The 20,125-nt window shown below is 38.1% G+C and overlaps 1 protein-coding gene across 2 annotated transcripts in view; it reads right to left on the reverse strand.

The window, feature by feature from the left end:
- ABCC4 (ATP binding cassette subfamily C member 4) overlaps positions 1 to 20,125 on the reverse strand; it is a 141,720-nt gene that overhangs the window by 82,177 nt on the left and 39,418 nt on the right. For both annotated transcript variants that reach the window (XM_054272042.1, XM_054272041.1), the window contains exons 14-19: positions 16,125 to 16,221; positions 14,780 to 14,998; positions 12,740 to 12,880; positions 11,355 to 11,392; positions 10,949 to 11,046; positions 7,858 to 8,004 (exon numbers count right to left, since the gene is read on the reverse strand). In XM_054272042.1, coding sequence (XP_054128017.1) covers positions 7,858 to 8,004; positions 10,949 to 11,046; positions 11,355 to 11,392; positions 12,740 to 12,880; positions 14,780 to 14,998; positions 16,125 to 16,221 — 740 coding nt within the window. The remainder of the gene's footprint in view (positions 1 to 7,857; positions 8,005 to 10,948; positions 11,047 to 11,354; positions 11,393 to 12,739; positions 12,881 to 14,779; positions 14,999 to 16,124; positions 16,222 to 20,125) is intronic.

A 20,125-nucleotide genomic window follows, 5' to 3' on the forward strand; every position in this document is an offset into this window, starting at 1 on the left:
GAATCAAACAGCTGAGAATGAAGACTCCGCCACCTTTCTGCCATGCAGCAGCTTGCTTTGCTTGCTGGCTCTGTGAATGCAACTTGCTACCCAGCATTAGGTGAGTCATAGTTAAGGCAGCCCCAGCCTATGCTGACTTTTCAGAAACCTCCTCACTCTACAACCTCACTTTGGGACCACCACAACTAAATATTCTGCTCAAGCCAGAATCAAAAACTATGGCAACTAAGTATGCAAATAAGAATCACCCTGGAAAATGTTGAACAAGAGCTCAAATTTAAATGAACATTAAAACAAACCCCAAACAAAAATGAACGTGCAGTTTCCAGTTTCAAGCTACCTGCCTCAGGGTCAGTATAGCCACAAGCAATAATTAATGTCCATTACATACTACCACTCTAATTACAGGACTATTGTCCACTACCTAATAAAACAAACAAATAAAAGAACAAATGTTCTTCATATGCTTGATGCTATTTTAGAACACTTTGAAAAGCTCTCTTAAGGCTGGTAGCTATCAAACACATACAGCTTGGAATAATGTTGCCCTCTCCAAATGTAACATTATCTTCCATAAAATGATATAAAAAATCAAAACCTGAAGGAAGCTCTGCATATGTGTTCACCTGAATACATAACAAAAGTCCCCAGACAAAGTCCCTAATGGTTTTGATGAAGGAAAAAAAAATTATCTGGGGAAGACAGAGTGGAAGATCTGTCAAGCAATTATTGTACTATTTGTAAACTGTACTATTTGTACTGTATTGTACTATTTGCAAATAACTTTTAAGTTTGTATTTTTTAAACTGAACAACACACTAAAGTCAAGTTTGATTCAATACCTCTGCTTCTGCTGTTATTTCTATTCTTCAGGCTTTAGTCTGGATTGCCAAAACGGGCAGATTCACATACAACAGCCATTCTTTTCTACACTAAAATTTTAATTTTGGATCGAGAAGTGCCTTTTGTTTCCAAACACTCTACAAGATCACCACAGGCACAAACTAATCTTCACTTGTTGCATAATCTGCAAGATGCTGGCAATCTGAAAAAAAGAAAAAAAAAAGAAAGAAACCTCAACTAATTAATTCACCCAGATGCTGCAGTGCAGATTACCTAGGACCGTCTGGGAGAAAGAATTCTGCGCAGCATAAAGCAGAACAGTGCTAATGAAATGAGTTTGCACTGTGAGAGTGTTTCATTTTAATTTCCAGCTACTCAGATTAAGCAAAAAACCCCAAAACACCCCATCAAAGTGGACTAGTTTTTCTGCAAACACCAGAGTGTTTGCAGAAATACTCAACTGTGTTCTGTGTGTCCATAAAGGACAGCAGTGGAAGGCTTGGCACAGCCAAGAGCCCGATGTGCATGGCTGTCACCTGGGGTGGGGATCCACATGTTCAAAGCTCACACTGAACCAGGGGGGGAGAAGAGCTGCACTGCCTTTCCCACATTCCCTACAGGTGGTCTCACCACCTGGCTATTCATCATCCCTGCCTAGCTCTTCTCCAAAGTAATTTAGTTTTGGAAATGCTTATGCCCTGTTCCAAGGTTGAATGAAGTGAGTTTTGATAAGTTTCTCCTCATTTCTCAGAGATGTTCAATTCCCATCCAAAATAGGCATCCATGAACAGCTAGAGAGGACATTCTATCCAAGTGGCACCTCCAGTCCTCACTATCCACAGCAGTCGTAGCAGCATTACACAATTTATAAACAAATTAAAAATAGCAAAAAAAGGTTACATATTTAAGTTACTATCAAAACAAAAAGGAAAAGAAAAAAAATCATCATTTTGGATTATCTCTAAAAGCTTATTTGTGGCTGCATCACCTCAGTTGGGCCCTCTTTTTAAACCCCTTGCAGTTTTCTATCAATATTACAGCAGTCTCTCCCTCTGTTTTCAAGTGTCTCCAACCAACATTTAGTTCCCCATTGCCACAAATCTCCCCAAAACAGCATGCCAGCTATGCAAGACTAAAACAAAATTTCATTTTTATTTTCCAGCTACACTTGCAGGAAAGGGATGTCCCTGAACAGCTTCTGTGCAGTCTTCTAAAGCCAGTATTTTTAATTAGGCTTCCCTGTCTTGCCCGACATTCCATGCCTCCTTTTTGCTCGGCTGAGGTGGGGCGAGAGCAGCTCTCTCTGTAGCTGCTTCAGTAAATGAAAACACTGGACTTTGCAGTATCTGGGCAGGTCAGCATATGGTCAGAAATGAGTTTCACAGCAGGCTGTTTTCCCCACCAGGCGATCTTAATGTGAAGAAGATCGAAAATCCCTACGAAGGGACGCGGAATCTTGTGCCAGGGAAGCAAGAGGCTGCACTTGGAAGTGGCTGTCAGAGCAAGCTTCACGCTATTTCCCTGTCAAATAATGGCTCATCCCCTCCTACAAACAGCTTTCCCGTAAAGCTTTTAATTTTATCTCCCATAGTAGGCATAAATGGGGTGAGCTCTGACTCGGTGAACTGAAAATGTAATGGGCTTGTCTCATTGCTTTATGGCCAAGTTTCATTCAATTATTATTGCAGAAAAGAACAGGATAGAGTTGAATCGAGTTACGCTAATAGATAATAAATGTAAACATAACTCCAGAGTGCCATTTACTGACTTTAAAGACTACTCCTATAGCAATCACCTTCGTACAGCTCTTGACAGAATCATAATGGTGATAAAACACATGGAAGCATAAGACTATTCAAACTCTTAACAAAGCCATGATAATACTAACAGTAAATGAGCAACTCCCATAAAATATCATTTAATAATCACGCCCTGATAAGATTTAAAGTACATATCGCCATTGTTGTGTGAAAAAAACATTAAAGGGTTTTTTCTTTAACACATGTAGCAACCTAACAGGTTTTAATTACCACACCTACTTCAGTGACGAGCTGTTCCACTCAAACACCCAAACATAATATTTACAACGTTGTGTGGTTGTTAAGGATCTTGATGATTGATGGAACCCATTGTGTTGCCATCTTAATAACAACAAATGCAAGTGATTACCAACACGGAAGAGAGAATCTGTGTTTTTATTTTACAACAAAAGGCTGTCCTATAGGGACTTCTTTTTCAACATAAACTAACAAACCTGTGCACATGTGAATGCCCTTTAGAGCTTGGCACAGAGAGTCAAAAACAAAGCCTCTGCTGCTTTAAGGACAATGCATTTTTTTGTATTAGCTTAAGAGAACATGAAAGCTGTCAGAAGAGCTGGTACAGTTTTTCACAACCCTGCAGAATTCATCTTGACCACAAGGATATATCTGAAAACTGCATCGGAAAGATAGGACAGATCTTGTTTCCAAAAAAAAAAAAAAAAGAAATAAAGAAAGCAATTGAGTCATTGAGTCAAATAGGAATACAATACATTTCCTGGCATTGCTACTGAATATTTATATCACTGACGAATGAGAGTACAAACGAAGTATCTTAACATAAAGCTTTGCCTTGTTAACTGCATGATATGCCAAAACACCACCTACTGTAAATCACACAGTTTAAGACCAGTATTTCTTGTTTAAACATGCTACTTGTTCAGCAGAATCACTTGTGTGAACAAGCATACATTAATGTACACTAACTAGAGCAGTTTCACTATCCATCTGATAAAGTATAATTTAACAACCTCATTATCAGCATTGTAATTTTCAGACTGCTGAAATACCATATTCGTTGCAAATATTATATGGTTGAAACATTGTAACAACATTGCCCATTTGACACTTCTGTCAGATAAAATGCAGATAGTCATTTGTGCATTGATGAACATGCTTTTAATCCTATAAAGAAACTTTCTCTGTCAAATTATAAGCGTTTCAGCAGTTGACTTATGAACACTATAATTAAAATCTTTATGCCTTAAAGAAAAACAAACTTCATTATAACAACAGCTTTCTTTCACATTTTAATCTTTTTATATTTGGAGTTTGCTTTCACGTGCTGCTATTAGCTATCAGTTCAGCGCGCCATTTCTGGGTGCCAAAACCAAAAAAAAAAAGTATTTCTCTCTCTAACCTGGTCAAATCTCAAAGTCTAGGTAAGTACCCAAAGGGATCAATGTTTATTTAATGCTTCCACAATGCATTTGTGGGGGAAAAAAAAAAAATCTGTTAATTTAACAGGTCAAGGACAAACATCATACAATTCAGTGCTTCCCGTTTCTAAGAAGGCCAGAAATGCTGCAAAGTCTGCCAAAATACTTCTTTTCCTCCTGTAACTGTCAAAACCAACAGTTTGAGGAGATACAATTTGGGGAAAAAAAAGCTGCACTTCTGTAGTGATTCTGGTTCAATTTAAATTTCAGGCAGATTCTCTAGAAGGGGAAGAGATTTCTATTTTATCTGAACAAATTAATGCGTATCATCCATTCCTTCTTACAGCACCCATCAGCAAAGCAGCAGCAGGTTTCAGCTTCCTAAATTCAATGCAATTCAAAATTACACAGATTTTACACTAGAACCACCATAACCGAAAATTATGCAGTTACACATTAGCATCACTTCTCTAATCTCTGTCCCTAAATCCCAGAAAAGAACAATTCATTTACAAACTAAGAAAGTAATCTTGAATCAAATCCTGAAGCTTGTCAAAAGTAGGATCATCTGAACGATTCAGTAAGAAACTCATTTCAAAAGAGGCAAGTCCCAAATCAAGTCTTTGCTGCTGAAGTCCGGGTCCCCTTCACATAGCTTTATAACAAATCTGTTTTGAAGTGTTACAAACATCTCGGGAAAGAAATTAAAAGGAATAATGGCTGAAGAAGGTCTCCCTGGTGGGAGTCTTCTGACTCTAGAGGGTTATCTGACTTTTTGGCCACTATTCCCAAAAGGAAAAAAGTTCCTGAACTCAGCACTACATGAAGCTGAAAAGCTCATTGTGTAAAAGATCAGGAGAAAATACTATTCTTGCAGACAATTAAGACAACTGAATGGAACCACAGTACTATTGCTCAGTGGAGAGGTTGAAAATTTACTCCTCAAATATCATCTCTAAAAACACAACAGATGAATTTTGTTATCCTTCTAAGAAGCCTCTGTAATGCGCAACTGGGATAAAACAGATCATGCTGCCCTCTTGTGCTAGACATGCACAGGAATCAACCCCTTTTTATTCCTGCAAGCGACATGTGAAGAGCAATATATGAAGCATTCACTACGAAATAGAAAACGTCCACATCTCCCTACTTTACAGATGCTTTGACATTCATGTAATTCCCTTACTGGGATGTGGGTAGAAGAGCAAAGGAAGTTTCCAGAGAGCCAAATTCTACACACAAAAAAAAAACTTCTGTGAACAAATGCAGACAAGTCAGATGTAATAAAACCCAAAATACTAACAGTTCAACTACCCATCAAGCTTTCACAACAGCTGTGTAAGTGATGCAGCAGAGATACCTGCTGATAAATTAGAATTTCAGTCATACATAAACGGCAATTTTTTCTGCATGCTGGGTAAGACAATGTACTTTGGTCACTTAGGATTATCAGCTCAGTAGGGTTAGGCTAAACACTTAAAAAGGAAAGAGAAAGACAGTCATTTACTAATAAGGTTCTTTCAGTGCAAAATATACAGTAAAGTTTAATTCTTTTTAGACCTATGCTGAATTTAAAGGTGAAATCTGTGTACATACACACATACATACATACATATTTTTGGCTAGGAAGGGAGACAAGAGAGGGGTCCTTTTATTCCTTTTCTCTCTCTGCTATCTAATCCAGTTTCCAAAAATACATTTACTTTCTTCTATCATCTGGATAAAATGCTAGTTACTTTTCCCTTTACAACCTACCCCTCCCCATATATTGCTAATGCAATCTGTAAAGAGAGATCTTGGGCTTATGCCTAAACTGATTCACAAAGCACAATTTTTTTAGAAATAAGTCATCTCATTTATTCACCAAGACTGATTGGATCTACACTGTTGGGAGCTGACAGACATGTCATGATTCACCACGCATTTCCATTTCCTAATGTCGACTCCCCGATGCTCCTCGTTACTCTGCTTCCCCAATAAGCACTACCAAGAGCTTGGGATGTTTGTTTATTTAAGTTACCTGCTCAACTCTGGAACACAGATCACCGTGTGTTAAAAATACTAGCCGTGGTATTTTTTAATTACTGATTCTTTTTTGATAAATAAAACAGCAAAATTCAGTTCAGCAACTGCTTCTGCTGAGGTCTTAGAGACCTCACACTAACACTGAGAACATGCTGGATGCTTAAATGACAGATCTGACATTGCAATATTAGCTTTGCTAATATGGGATACGATAACTAATAGTTTGGTTTAGCTATTACAATCAAAAGCTAGAAAAAAGCACATTTAAAAACTTCAATTTCTTTTTAGTATGTCTTTCATGGGCATATTTAAAAAAAAGATGGGGAAAAAAATCCCGCCTCAATGCAAGAAATAGCATGTGAAGTTCTAAAAGGAAAATAAACAGTAAAAAACCCATGTAAATCAGACAATGAAATACAGATATTACAAACAGATTTCAGAACTACTAAATGCTGCAATTCTGAAGGAGAACATTGTCTCATGTGTCATCTTTTTTCTTCTCTTTTTTCCTTTTTTCAAATAATGCAGATATCAGAACAGAAGTACTTTTGCATGCCATCCTGACCAAAAGAAAGATGAAGGGAAAGAAATACATGCATCGTGAAGTTAATCCTCTATTACAAACTATCTGCTGATTAACAGAAACACACATCTAAGTCACAACAGTGTGTGAATACCAGCAACAGGCAGATTTAAAGAATGTCAATTTTACAATGCACTGCTAATTAGAGCTTCATAGTGTTACAAAGCAAACTGGTGTTACTCTACATTGTTGCTGATGTTTTCTCTCTAGTTCTTGGTTTGTTATTATGAACCAGATTTATGGGCATTCTTACAAGATCACTCTGTATTCCCTCAAAAATGAAGTTACTGTGTTTGCTGCGCACACATACACAAGAGAGAAGAGGAAAACTGACGCATCAGCACTAGGATTTCTTCTCATGCATGCGCTCTCACTAGCTCCCATTTCCTGAGCTTCCCTTCTAAACCTCTGCAGTGGCCTTGAATTTACATTTCCACACACTCACAGTACAAGCAGGCCATGTAACACAGCCCTAACTTTCTGCAGTTACAGGGGTGCTCTTTAAGATTAAATTGTACACATTTCACCCATCATATCATGGGCATGAACCTTTTCTCCACGTAAGTATCAATTTCCTGAAAATATTGTTTTCTCTGAAACAATAAAGCCATCCCTATGTATCCTTACAATTAAATGCCTCCTGGTGCTATGAGAACAAGTCCATTTTTTTCCAAGGGAGTGAAGACCATCAGGTTTCTGATTCTCATGTAAAAGACAAACCTTTGGCTGGGCAATCAGTACCACCCACCTTCCCACTCTCTTCACTCTGCTCCAGCTTCTCTCTCCTTTCTTTTGAAGAACATAAGGACCTGGATCACAGTTTTACAAAATGCATTCACACACACTCAGCATATGGGAGACTCCCCGTGAAACTGCATCAGAACAGCAGTGCAAATACAGGTCCATGTACAACACCAAAGCTAGAGCAAATTCATTGTTCTGTAAGCTGCATTTAAAGACAGTAAGGTGAACCATCAATAAGCAGTCTGAGTTTGAAACTGAAAAGGACTACACTGTAAAATTTGAGGTGTTTAAGTAAAAATTTAGATTTAGAAAGTCTAAGTAAAAGAAGCAAAAGAACCCAACAGAAGTGCAAAAACACCATCAAATTGTAATTGTCCAGAAATTGTACAATTTGTGCAATCAAGGAGATACATTAAATATTGAGGTTTGGTTTGTTTTTTTTTTTTTTTTTCAATAAACTTACCTATAGGATTTCTGTCAAAAAACAAGACAGGGGCTTTCAAAATGGATTGAAACATTTTGTTGTGCAAATTCTGACCAGAATTGACAAGAACTTGAAACACCAGAAGACTTCTTATTATGCCAAATAATATTGTAGCCACTGTTAAACCTGAAATAAAAAATAAAAAAAACCCAAGAAAACATGAATAGAGACTCCAAAAAGATATGGATATTTCAGGAGAAAAAAACATTAAAAATAAAATTGCACTAAAACCAAATTCTCTGGACTTCTGCATATAGCAAGATCCAAACTTAAGCCTAGGGGGACTCAGACTGAGTGCAGAACACAGATACATTTGTCACTAGCTTCAGTTACTATCACAGAATCAATTTAATCCATTTTTCTTTTTCTGTTTGAAAGAACTGGTACTTCATAGAAATGTAGGAAATATCTGTTAACCCATGAGATAAATGCATATTGAAACTTTCTGCATAACAGCATTACTAAAAAATTCATTTTGCAGTGCCATGTATAATTGTGGCTTGCACAGGTCACTGTGAAGATTCAACACTTGCCAGCAGGTATTAAACAAGTAATATATACATGGCTATTTAGACACAACCTTGAGTTACTCCAAATCAGTCCAAACCACTCATGCCATTCTTCCCCTTGTAAAACACACCAAATCACATAAATTATGTGTCTTTCACACTATGTTAGATGCATTCCTTATGCCATGAAAAGAAACAGTCCTTCTAGGGAACTGGTGTGCAGACTCTTTGTTTCTCTTCTGGGCACATCTCTGCTTACAAGACAAGGGTGCTACTGGGCAAAAAACTGAAATAAATAATGAGATTGCTGTTGCTCTCTTTGCTGTGCATAATCTCCAATGTGGCTGCTCAAACTCCCTGTCAATGAGAGTGAACAGTGAAGGTCTAAACCTTAGATTTAGCAGAGCTTTCAGGCTCTACGTGTTCTGCTTCAGAAAACAGCACAGCTACCTCAGGTCTTGAGGACACGCTGAAGTTAGACCCCAACTACCAGCAGAAAACCTTGCCTATTCTCAGGGCAGGTTAAAATCATATACAATTCAGGAATAGCTATAGTAACAGTGGGAAAGAGGGAGGTTTTAAATTATGTGAAATGGTTAAGCTATCCCATATGCTTCCTTCTGTATCCTCCCAGGGAGTAAATAAAGGTACCATCACTATTTCATTTGTCTTCTTGCAGTTTATTGCCCACATTCTGGTGGCTGAGATGAGAGTTTTTTTGCCTTGTCCCAGCTGCTGTATCCCAGGCCAGGCAGGAGAAGACAATTTTTCCAAGAATAACTGCACATACCCAAACAGGAAAACTGGGTCATGCAAAAAGGGAGCAGGAGAGGCATGAAGCAGGAGGCTATGGCACAGCCCATTCCTAACTAACAGCAGTCTCTGGGAGCAACACGAGGAGAGGGACCACATCCTGGAAACCCCACATTTCTGTACAACTCTATTCAGGCCTGGAAGCTGCTGGAAGCTGTTGGTACAACCCTCCCAGAACAGACCTAATGGCTGGGGAGAAGGGAAACAAGACATGCTTCCAAGTCCTTCACTTGGTCTGTCTCTGCTTTCTCTGTTCATGAGCTCAGAACCTCAGTATGAGAGAGACAAGGGCTCTTTGCATGTTTGCGTTATAGAAGAGGTGTGGAATTGGCACCCCATTTCTGGCCAGCAGTGCTCCCTATTAACAGCAATTTTACTCTTCAAAATCTTTGTTTCACAGAAGCAACAAGGACTAAGAATGAACTACTACAATGGGCTTGTTTTTTCAAACATTGACAATCAGAAATAAAAATGTTAAATTGTTTTATACTCTTTAGATTATAAAAAAAGGTAAGTTGGATTAGTATGTATTTCCTGTAAAATGCACCGCCTTTTTATAACTTTGTCAACTCCACTTACAATTTTGTGTAGATAAGTCAATGCTGTCCGTTCAACAATTGCAAATATTGAACAGAGTCAACTGTCATCTAAAAGTTTCAATATAAAGGTAGCTTTTGTTGTTCTGCTATCTAGAGCAAAATATTCCTTTAAGAATAAAATTTTCACTAATGTGGTTTAGGCTACCTGGTTAGAAAAAGTGAAATTTGCCACATTTAATCACACTGTGCAGTCCGCTGGAACAGTTCAGGAAATAAGACGTTACACAGAGAAAATAAGAGCCAAGTTCATCTGGCTCCTAAATTGTTGCTTCCCAGGCCAAACACAATATTTTCTGTCAGCCACACAGATCACGTGGATTCCAGAAAACAAACTAAGCAAAAAATCTTGCACCTATTCTCTCACCCATGAAGATGTTTCTGAATACATTCAATGCATATTCCTCTGGCATTCCACCTGTTTTCTCACACCAACCATTTACATCTCCATGAAGAAATTACCATGCCATACAAAACCATGCATCACTAAGAGTGTTAAACAGCAGAATCTGAGATCATGCACATGATTCTTCTGTGGCAATTTTTACTACATCTCAGAGCAGTTTTTCAAGATGTTTGGATGCCTGAATGCAAGGATCAACGCCCTTTTCTGAATATTCAGAAGCATAATGCTACCTATTGAAATATATTGAAATGTTTTTTAACAACCTGCTTTGCATACCCATCTAGGATGCCTTTTAAAAGCTTGTTCTTTTTCTGTGGCACTTCAGAAGAAATGTAGCCATGCCAAGTTTTAGAACAGCACAGAACAAAGATCCATTTCTAATCCCTCTTGCCATCCATATAATGACTGAAGATTTAGCTCAATTACTTACTAATATATAGACAATAACCCCAACCTTAATGTGACTGACTTTTCAGATACTCAATTCCTGATTTACTTTCCAAAATCCAGCCAAAGCAATTAAAGACTCTGCATTCAACCTATTTCTTCTGTCAGATTTATTTTATTTATTGCAATCTACTTAATCAGAAAACAAGACTCAGGCTTTTAATCTGTTAAGACATTGCTCAGTTACTGCTAGAAATCACATTTCCCCACACATTGCTTTGCACCTCTCAATAATCTCTATCAGATAATAAATAGTTCTTAAGACACAAACATATACACACACATGCATGTGAAATTACCTGCATAAATTCCCAAATAAAAGTTAAGGTCTAGATCAGGCACTTTTGTTCCATTATTTCCATTTGTTGTGAGATTCAACTTTTCTTGATGATTTGCCCTGTGGAAATGCACACAGAAGATAACCATCATCAATAAGTGCATTTAGCTGTTTCTAGATTCAATTCTTTAGTTGAAATCTTTAGTTCAAAAGATCTCATGTATTGATGCTGCCATGCATCACAACATGAATAGATGCAATTACATTCTACACTTAGCAAAAAGTTTTAATTTTTCCCCAAATAAAAGAAGTGGAAATCAGAGGAAGATCTGAAGTATTCTAGAGTAGGTTCCACTCCTCTTCAACTAAACAAACAGCACTTGACTGAAAAGGCAGAAACAATCAGCCACTTATTATCACCAACTTACCAGTATGAAAGCCACCAGTCCTGGAGCACATAGGCCACCTTGAGCAGAAGAAGCAAATACAACAATCATCTCACAAAATTTAAAAAAAATTAGAAAATTAAATTTCCTTGCTATTCTTTCAAGCTCTCTGGGAAAACATCACATATTCAGAAAAGTATGCCATCCAGTCTTTCAAGACCAGCAGCAATTTGCCAAGCACATTAGAAGGTGCTCTACAAAGGAAGAAGTTACCTTAAATTACCTTACATGTTAACAAGCTAAAGGAAAGCAATACACTTTAGCAAACAAAATATAGTAGCTCTTCCTAATGTATGTTAATTGAACTTTAAAGAACTCATTTTCTCAGTTCCTAAATTTGCTACAAGAGATATTCCAAAATGCTTTTTGATTAACAAACTTTCTGATGTTACCAGTCCAGAAATTTGTGTTTACAGGAGATAATTACCAGAAACAGGGTTGAAGGAGGATGAGAGAGGAGAGGGAGGGAAAAACTCCTTCTGCCACCTTCCTTCTGTGACAAAAGGTGAGTACAAACATGTAACAGGGTTATTATCTCAAAATACACTCCTGTTCATGTGAATTTGAAGTTGTGGGCAGTCTACTACAGAGATCTGATCTTGCTTAGCTAACTTTCCAACAGACTCAATTCAAGGACAAGCAAGAAGTAAGATGTTAAAATATATAGACTATTTTTTTTACAGCCAAGAAAAATCATTTCCATGAAATGAATTTGAGCCTTCTCAGCAAGAAACAGAGAAAAAGGTTGGCGAAAGGTATCCTCACTCAGCTTCCTCAGCTCACCATTGCTTTCAGTAAGTTTGTAAATAACTTTGTTTAAAAACTCATTTACATACCTGCTACAGTCTGCATCACACAAAATATCTGCCTATGCTCTTCCTTACTTTCTCATTCTGCTAAACAGTGACCATCCACCTAAGCTTTTCACATGATCTGCACTTACCAAGAGGTGAGCTGCTCTTTGAACACTTCTGTCAGGCTCTGTGCTCCCACACCCAGTACATCTCTTTACCCTCCTCAGCTGGAAAGACTCTGTTTTTTAACACCACTTTTATACACCTCATTATTTTCTTCTCTTTCTAAACAAAGTACACTGGCTTATAATTTTCATGCCATGTTGTCACCAAAATAATTATTTTAGTGAGGTATTAAATTGCTGGAATAAGGATCAGTATAAGACCTCTCAACGCTGTACCAAAAATTCACTTGGGTATGCTACAAAATTATTAAAGAACACCCAAACATTTTAGACTAAACATTACAGCACCAAGTATGCACCGTATTTAAAAAAAAATAAAAATAGAGGGGAAAAAGATCTCACAAACCCAAAATACATTCAATACTATTTGTGGCTTCCAACAACTTACCTGTGCCAAAATATTAAATAATAAGAGTATAAAAATCACAAAGTAGTTTGCTCCTGCAGAGAAGTATTTTCTGTAAACTTTAAAGCTTATTTTTCCCTCATGTCGACTCTCCTCTGGCACTGCAGCCAATGCATTTTCACCCTGAAAGAAAGTCCACAGAATAAACCCCATCAATCTTGTAGTTACAGATTCAGACTAAGCCACTAGGTTCAAAATTAGCAAACAATTAAACAAGGAGATAAAGTGATTATGCATATAGAAACTTTAAATATTGAACTATAGGTATGACAAAAAAAATTAGTCTCAGTGCCCCAACTGAAAAATCTACTCTGTAAAGCAACACTTCAAGGATTTTATTTGGCATTGGCTCACCAAATATACCACAACTTCATATATAGCCAGAAATATTTACTCTGACCACTATGTGGGTTCTTATTTTCTTATATAGCACATTCGTGCATAACAGCCCCACAAATTAAGGCCTTCACTCAGGGAAGATTCTGTTTTCAGAATGCAAAGGTGAGCAACCCTTCCTACCCTGAAAAGCATTTAAGGTAAATACTCTTCTACAAGTATGTACCATAATCAACCAATCTATACTTGAGACTTACAAATTATCAACAAAGTTCTAATCATCTCCTTGTAAATAAGAACAAAGCATCTATTAATAGGGAAAATAACTGAAATGACAAATGGGAAGTCATAGTAAGCAAACAATGGATGGGGGACACTAAAAACCAGAGAAGGAAAAAATGATGCAGGCATAAAGAAGGTAAAAGAACTATACAAATTAATAAAATCAGGAATCTTTTAAAATTTTTACAGTATATGCAATATAAAAACTAGTGGCAATTAGTGGACATGTAACAGTTGATTTTGTTGTCACAAGGCATGGCTGTACAAGAGCAGTGGAATCAAGAGACCTGATAGACATAAAAAGAGAAATGCAACCTACAAATCCATAAAAGGTGAGAAGCCTATCTTTTTGTTTCTCCATCCACCACACCTTCCCACTTCTCCCCATCCCCATCCAACAGTATTAATGCTGCTAAGAAGTTTGGTACACCTCCACAAATTTAAGAGAATTTATGACTGGAATTGCCACTGGGGCATTAATAATGTAAGTTCACTGCTTTGGAGCATAAAATCATTCCTCAAAAAGGCATTAAAAAGTCCATAGCTTTTTTTTTTTTTTTTCCCCTAAATCTCACTGCTTTTCACCATAGAGAAGAAACAGAGATAATACAGACCTACAGCATAGGGGTGACAATCATCAGGGACATACAGGGAACACTTGTTCCATGGATGCAGTGCTAGCACAAGCCTAGCAGGGTTACAGGGAGCCTGCACTGATTGATGGGAATGCAAACACACCAGCAGAAGGCAACCTCTGGTACAGAAACTTCAGGGTTGCTTTTGCATTGGGCAGGCCAAGAGATAAGGAGGCACCTGAAAGTCACACTGGCACCCTACAAAGCCTTCTGTTTCCACCACCAAAAGGGCTGCAGAGAGCAAGGCAGCAGCGTCCCAGGATCACCCCCGCGGGCCAGCTCAAGATCATGTGGGTATGTTTATGGGCATGTTGATGCCAGCCATGCAAACACAGACTTTGCATAAAGCCACAGCTTCTACATGCACTTCCCAGAGCTCAGGACTTCAGGGAAAGTGTTCATTTCAGTTCAACACTGCACAAACACACCCAATACAGTGGGACTGGACCTTTACAGCACTGCTGTCAGAGGGCAGGCTGAAAGAAGCACAGTGTGGTGCCTCTGAACTCACACAAGGAATGCTCCCAGCACTCAGCAGAGCTGATGCTGAACTGCACAGGCTGACTCTGCTGGGTTTGAACAGCCTCACACTGAGCTGTGAGCTGCCAGCCAAGCACAGCCGGGCAGGGTCTCCAGAGGCAAGCTCTCACCTGATAATGCAATTCAGTAATCCCTGAAATCCCAATGCTGCAGGGAAAGCCCATATCAAAATTTAAGTTAAAAACCAGCCAGACAAGAATCAAGACACCTCTCTCCTCTGAGCACTCACAGGTGGTTGCTCCACAGCTCCATCTTTCTGCGAGTGGACGGACGAATCCTGGGACAAGACAGAGGACTCCGAGAAGGTTCGGTTCCGGGCAGACTTCAGGTTGGGGGTTCCTGGAACTGACAGCTGCTCTACCACCTCCTCATCTTTTTGCAAAAGGGAAGCAAAGTCGATGCCAGATTTCTGGAACTCTGCATAGGTACCTTTCCCCACCATTTTACCCTACAATCAATACAAAGTTTTAGTACCTTCATTAAATACTTTGCATAAAGGACAATTTTTCTTACCAGTCCTTGCTACCTCTGGGGTTCTGCAGTTGCTAGGCACACATCCCACTGCAGTAACTGAGCTGAAGCCTCCATGAGTTCCTCACTTAGAGGAGCAGAAACAAGCTCTTTAAGCTCTGACCAGAAACCTTGTAGCAGCTAACAGGGCCGACAAACAAATAGGATGAGAACAACCTCAGTTACAGCCAGGGGAGAATCACTTCCCTGGAGAAGCTGTGGGACATGCCAAGCCCTGCAGCTTCAGGACAACCTATTAAACCACACACACAACCATCAGTCTTTTTATATTGCTCCATCCCAGGGGAAAACACCATCTCCATTTTCTGATCCTCACAGAACCTTACAAGGAGCAACACTGACCATGTCCACATTTCTTTCAGCTCTACCACAAACTCATTTCTCAAGAGCTACTGAAATTTTTCAAGCAATCTGAATGGAAAGAAAAAGAGGAACAGTGCCCTTTGGCACCATTGTGATGCATCAGAAGTAATTTCAAATATTTCACTAGCCAGCCTTAAAAAAAAAAAACAGGAAAAAAAGCCCCAACTGCAGTCCTTGCATTTCCCCTCTGTTTCTCAGTATCTGGTACAATGAAGATGGGAAGGAACCAGCTGTACTGAAGGCATACTCATTCTCAAAAGCATCTGAGACTATGTCTCAGTCTTAATTTAAAAATTGATTTGTTGCAAAATGAACACAGTTCTTAATTCACGCAGAAGTGTAAGGAACAACAACAAAAGCAAAACATTAACACAGTCTCAGCGTATATTAAATTTGAAGCAAGGGAAGGCTAAAACTTTTATTTCAAAACCAGACAAAGTGTTTGAAGAAATAAGTATTACTAATGCAAGATTATTTACATGCATGACAAAATTCAGCAACAGATTTTTCAGGGAAGGTATTCCAAGAAAAATAAACTTATTAATAATTGTAAAACTTGATATGTAGTCATAAGTAGACAGAAAATACACTTACAAACTAAAAATTAAAACCTTTTTTTTCCTTTCTTAGATTAAAAAGGATAATGAAAAAATATAAGTATAGATATTAAAATCACTTACATCCTTTAAAATTAGAATCTGATTTGCAGCACGGAGATATTGCAACTGGTGAGTGACCAAAACAGAAATCTTCTGACGTAAGGCTTGACAAATACATCTGCAAAGAGATGGAAAGACTAATGAAAATTAAATGTCCTAGAAGACTTTATTTATTTCTGGAAAACCTCTTCTACTCAATTTCTCAGTTTTTAAAATAAGAAGATGATCGTGCTTACTAGATTTACGAAAACTATATAAAACCTTAACAAAACATGTTCCTCATTTAATTTCTTAAGTTTTCAAGCTAGGGAAAAGATATATAATTATTTCAGATCTGCAAAAAAAGAGGAGGCAATAAGACATTTCATTGAAGTTGCCTTAAACATTCTTGCAACCAATGTACATGTCATAAGCTGAATTGTAAATTTTTAAAAATTATTCTAAAGGAAAGAGAAGAAGGGCAAGATACTGTGGAAAATTATGGAGAAATAGAGCCAGTAAAAGTGTGTCTTCTTTGAGAGAAGCTTTCAGACCAGCTGTAACACTGAGCCACAGAGACTCTTCTGGAGAATTACACAGTACTACTGATTTAAGGAAAAAAAACTCAAAACATTCCAAAATAGTCCATAAGTGTTTATTTTTCCAACAGGTTCACTAAGGCTTAGTTTCATCATCCATCTACTTTTAGAAATACTGTTTTGTATAACTGAAGAACAACAACCAGGTGAAAAGCCCAATTCTAAGGGAATCACGATCTGATGTGTGTCCCTTTCTCACTGATGAGACAGAGAACCCACTGAAAGCCTTCTCAGCAGGGGACGTGACTGGCCCAAGAGTTCAGACATCTGCTGGAGCCAGCCCAGCACTGCCACAACATATTTACCTGTCTTTTAAAACCCAGATAGTTCACCTTCCCTGGGACTGTCCACTACTCTTCAGAGGCACACTTGGTTAGACTGTGAGCACACTTCATGCACGACAACAGGACAAACTGCTGCACCAACTCCACTGTCACATTTATTACATGCACAAGCACACACACAACTATGCACACAGTCACACCAGATCCAGACAGAGAACACCCAAAGGTTCTCCAGCCTCTCTGGAGTACAAGAAAAAGCGAGATGAAGGGACTGTGAAAGTTGCATCTTCTTCCCCAACTAAGAATCAATTTAAACGTAAAAATGTTCCTGGCAGAAGTTAAATGGGTTCTTCTCCATGTTTAAGCTAAACAGAAATTTCAACACCCTTGAAAATGTATTCCAGGGACAAGCTACCCTTGCCATTATAATTTTCTTCTCTGAAGCTCAAGTTTAAGTCCTTTGGTGCAACTTCAATCCCTTACATCCCCAAGGGCCCCTAGACCAGTTCATTCCTGTGTACAAGGTCCCTTCATACTTGAAGTCCTCCAGACATGAAAGAAAAAACACATAAAAGTAATAAAGAAGTCTCCCAAATAGACTTTTCTTTTAAGCTGCAGATAGCTTTCCATTTTGCCTCCCTGCCCTGGACCTGAATGGTCCTGGCTATCTATACTGGAGTATGAAGGTGGTCTATACATTTTTTGAAGGGCACAAAATTAAGACATTATTTCAGCTGAGACCTTACATGCACAAAACATAACAGGAGTATTATTTTACTTGTACTGCCACATACAGCACTAGTCATAAATCCCAAGGTGCCACTTCCTTAACAAGAGCATGACATTGCTGAGTCATACTGGGTTTGCCATCTACAACACTCTACGCCTCCTTTCCACACTACTGGTCCCTGCTCATTGTACTTTCATGGACTCAACACCTAGCACTTCACCCTGCTGCACGCACCTACTAATTCACATCCCACAGCCAAAACATCATCAGAAATACCAGAATCAGGACAGACCTCTCTAGAAACTACACTCTTCTGATTCAACAAAAATAAGCGAAGAGTATTTTAAGTTAACAAACTTGAGTAACAGGATGATATAACTCATTTGAAAAACCCACTGCACTTTGACAGCAAACTGCAACAGAATTAAAAAATAATTACCTTGAGCTTTGATAGTGAAGAGCATAAAGCAGGAGACACTGACAAGGGGCCCACAACAACACAGTGCTCCCCTATGCACAGGCAGAGTCTTTGCACTTTGTGCATACAAATCCTCATTTGTTCTTCCTTCCCTATCAGTTCTGCTTTTCTTTGAGACAAGTTTTTCTTCAATCTTTTTTAAGTTTTTATCTCCAAGAACCAGCTTTCTTTCACCGCTGCAAAATGTCTCTTCTTTAATGATTCTACTTTCTTCCTTACCATTCTTTCTCCCTCTCCTTTTTGGAAGTTTGCACGCAATTTTAACTTTACTCTAGTTAATACTTGTATTCATTTCAATGAAAATAACCACTGAAATGAAATTAAAGCACATGCATAAGTGCTCACAGGCATAAACCCTTTGTTACATTAATTTACTTCCTATATTTGTTTTCCTCTCCCTTCCATTTAAATTTAAGCAGTTTAGGGAGAACAACCCCCCCAGTTAGTTTTGCACATTTCAAAATACACAAAATTAAAAAAAAAGGTACTATGCTTGCTAGAGACAAAAAACCCCACACCCTACACCTTCTACTCTGCTATCTCTTTTTCTACTCTGCTGTCTCTTTTTCTACTCTGCTGCTTCTGCTTCTATGCCTACCTTGATAATCATTAATCTCCATCTCGTGACAAGTCCCAGTCACACATAAATACGACCGGTCCACAAAATCCATTTACCTATTCCCGGCATCAGGTAGCACTGGATGGCTGGAGAAAGTACACAGGGAGATTCTTCCTCTGGCATCCATTTCCAGAATCGAGAGTCCATATATTAGGAACTTTCTGAGCCAGAGATCCTGGTGTTTCAGAACTTTTTCTATGTGAATTTTGTCTGATACTAGGAATGATGTGCATACCACTCCCAAGAACCACGACAACTTTAGGTCTTTTAGGCCTTATTTTAAAAGATTTCTAAACTGTCCTGCAACTCTGTCTACTCTCACAAGCACAGAGGAGAAAGAAAGAAAGAAATCAAGCTGATAATCAACTGAGACTTGTACACAGCTCCTGTCACTGAAAAAGATACACAGGAAGTAACAATACCTAGAGAAAGGCATGCCCCAATAGACTGATGAAATATATATCTCACTCTTAAAAACATGACTTTTGAGTCAATACTGCTGGTAGGACACAATTTTATCTCTATCTAAAGGTGATCTGAAACAATATGATCTATAGCAATATATAGATAAAAAGGGAAAGTAGGAAATTCCTTGAGATCCAAGTACAATTGAACGATTTTCTTAGAAATCCCCATCTGCTCCAAACTTCACCATACAAAGAAATGTGCTACTGGATCTGTGATGGCTGTCCCTCATTTTGAAACTAGAGTTCTCAAACTACTGGATTTCTTAAAAGTGAATTAAAAGCTATTTGTATTTAAATAAATATAAAACAAAGGCATCTTTTCATATCCAAATACGTAAAAAAACATATAACTATACTGGCAACCCCCCACTGGAAAAAGCCTGAAGCATGCCTACTATTAACTATCAAGAACCCACAGGAAAAAAGGCAACAAATAACACAAAAATAGGAACTCTTCAGTTTATACCTTCCAAGGAATCTGACCAGGAAAGAGGAATTAATTGAAAAACTGCCTTTATCTACTCCATCATCCACAGAATGACTTGTCTGAATCACGAAGAAATTCTTAAGAGCCAAAGTCCTTTATTAATAATATCATGGTCTCTTTTCCCACTGGAGCTGTGCTACTTGCATTCTTTCTCATTTGAAAACTATTTATATATTTTAAACTACTTACTGCAGTAGCTGAATAGAATACAGAAAAGCAGCAAATGTAACGAACCAGCCACCCACATGCCATAGCTTTGGGGAATTACTAGGAACATACCTATCTTTGTAAACACATACACTAGACACTTGTAAAAAAAATAAATTTTAACATAAAATTGCAAGAAAAAAAAGAGTGAGTGAACTGAACAATATCCACT

The sequence above is a fragment of the Melozone crissalis genome, unplaced genomic scaffold, assembly GCF_028551555.1.
Source record: "Melozone crissalis strain CALT ecotype California unplaced genomic scaffold, PUWL_Pcris_2 ptg000013l_1, whole genome shotgun sequence".
NCBI lineage: Eukaryota > Metazoa > Chordata > Aves > Passeriformes > Passerellidae > Melozone > Melozone crissalis.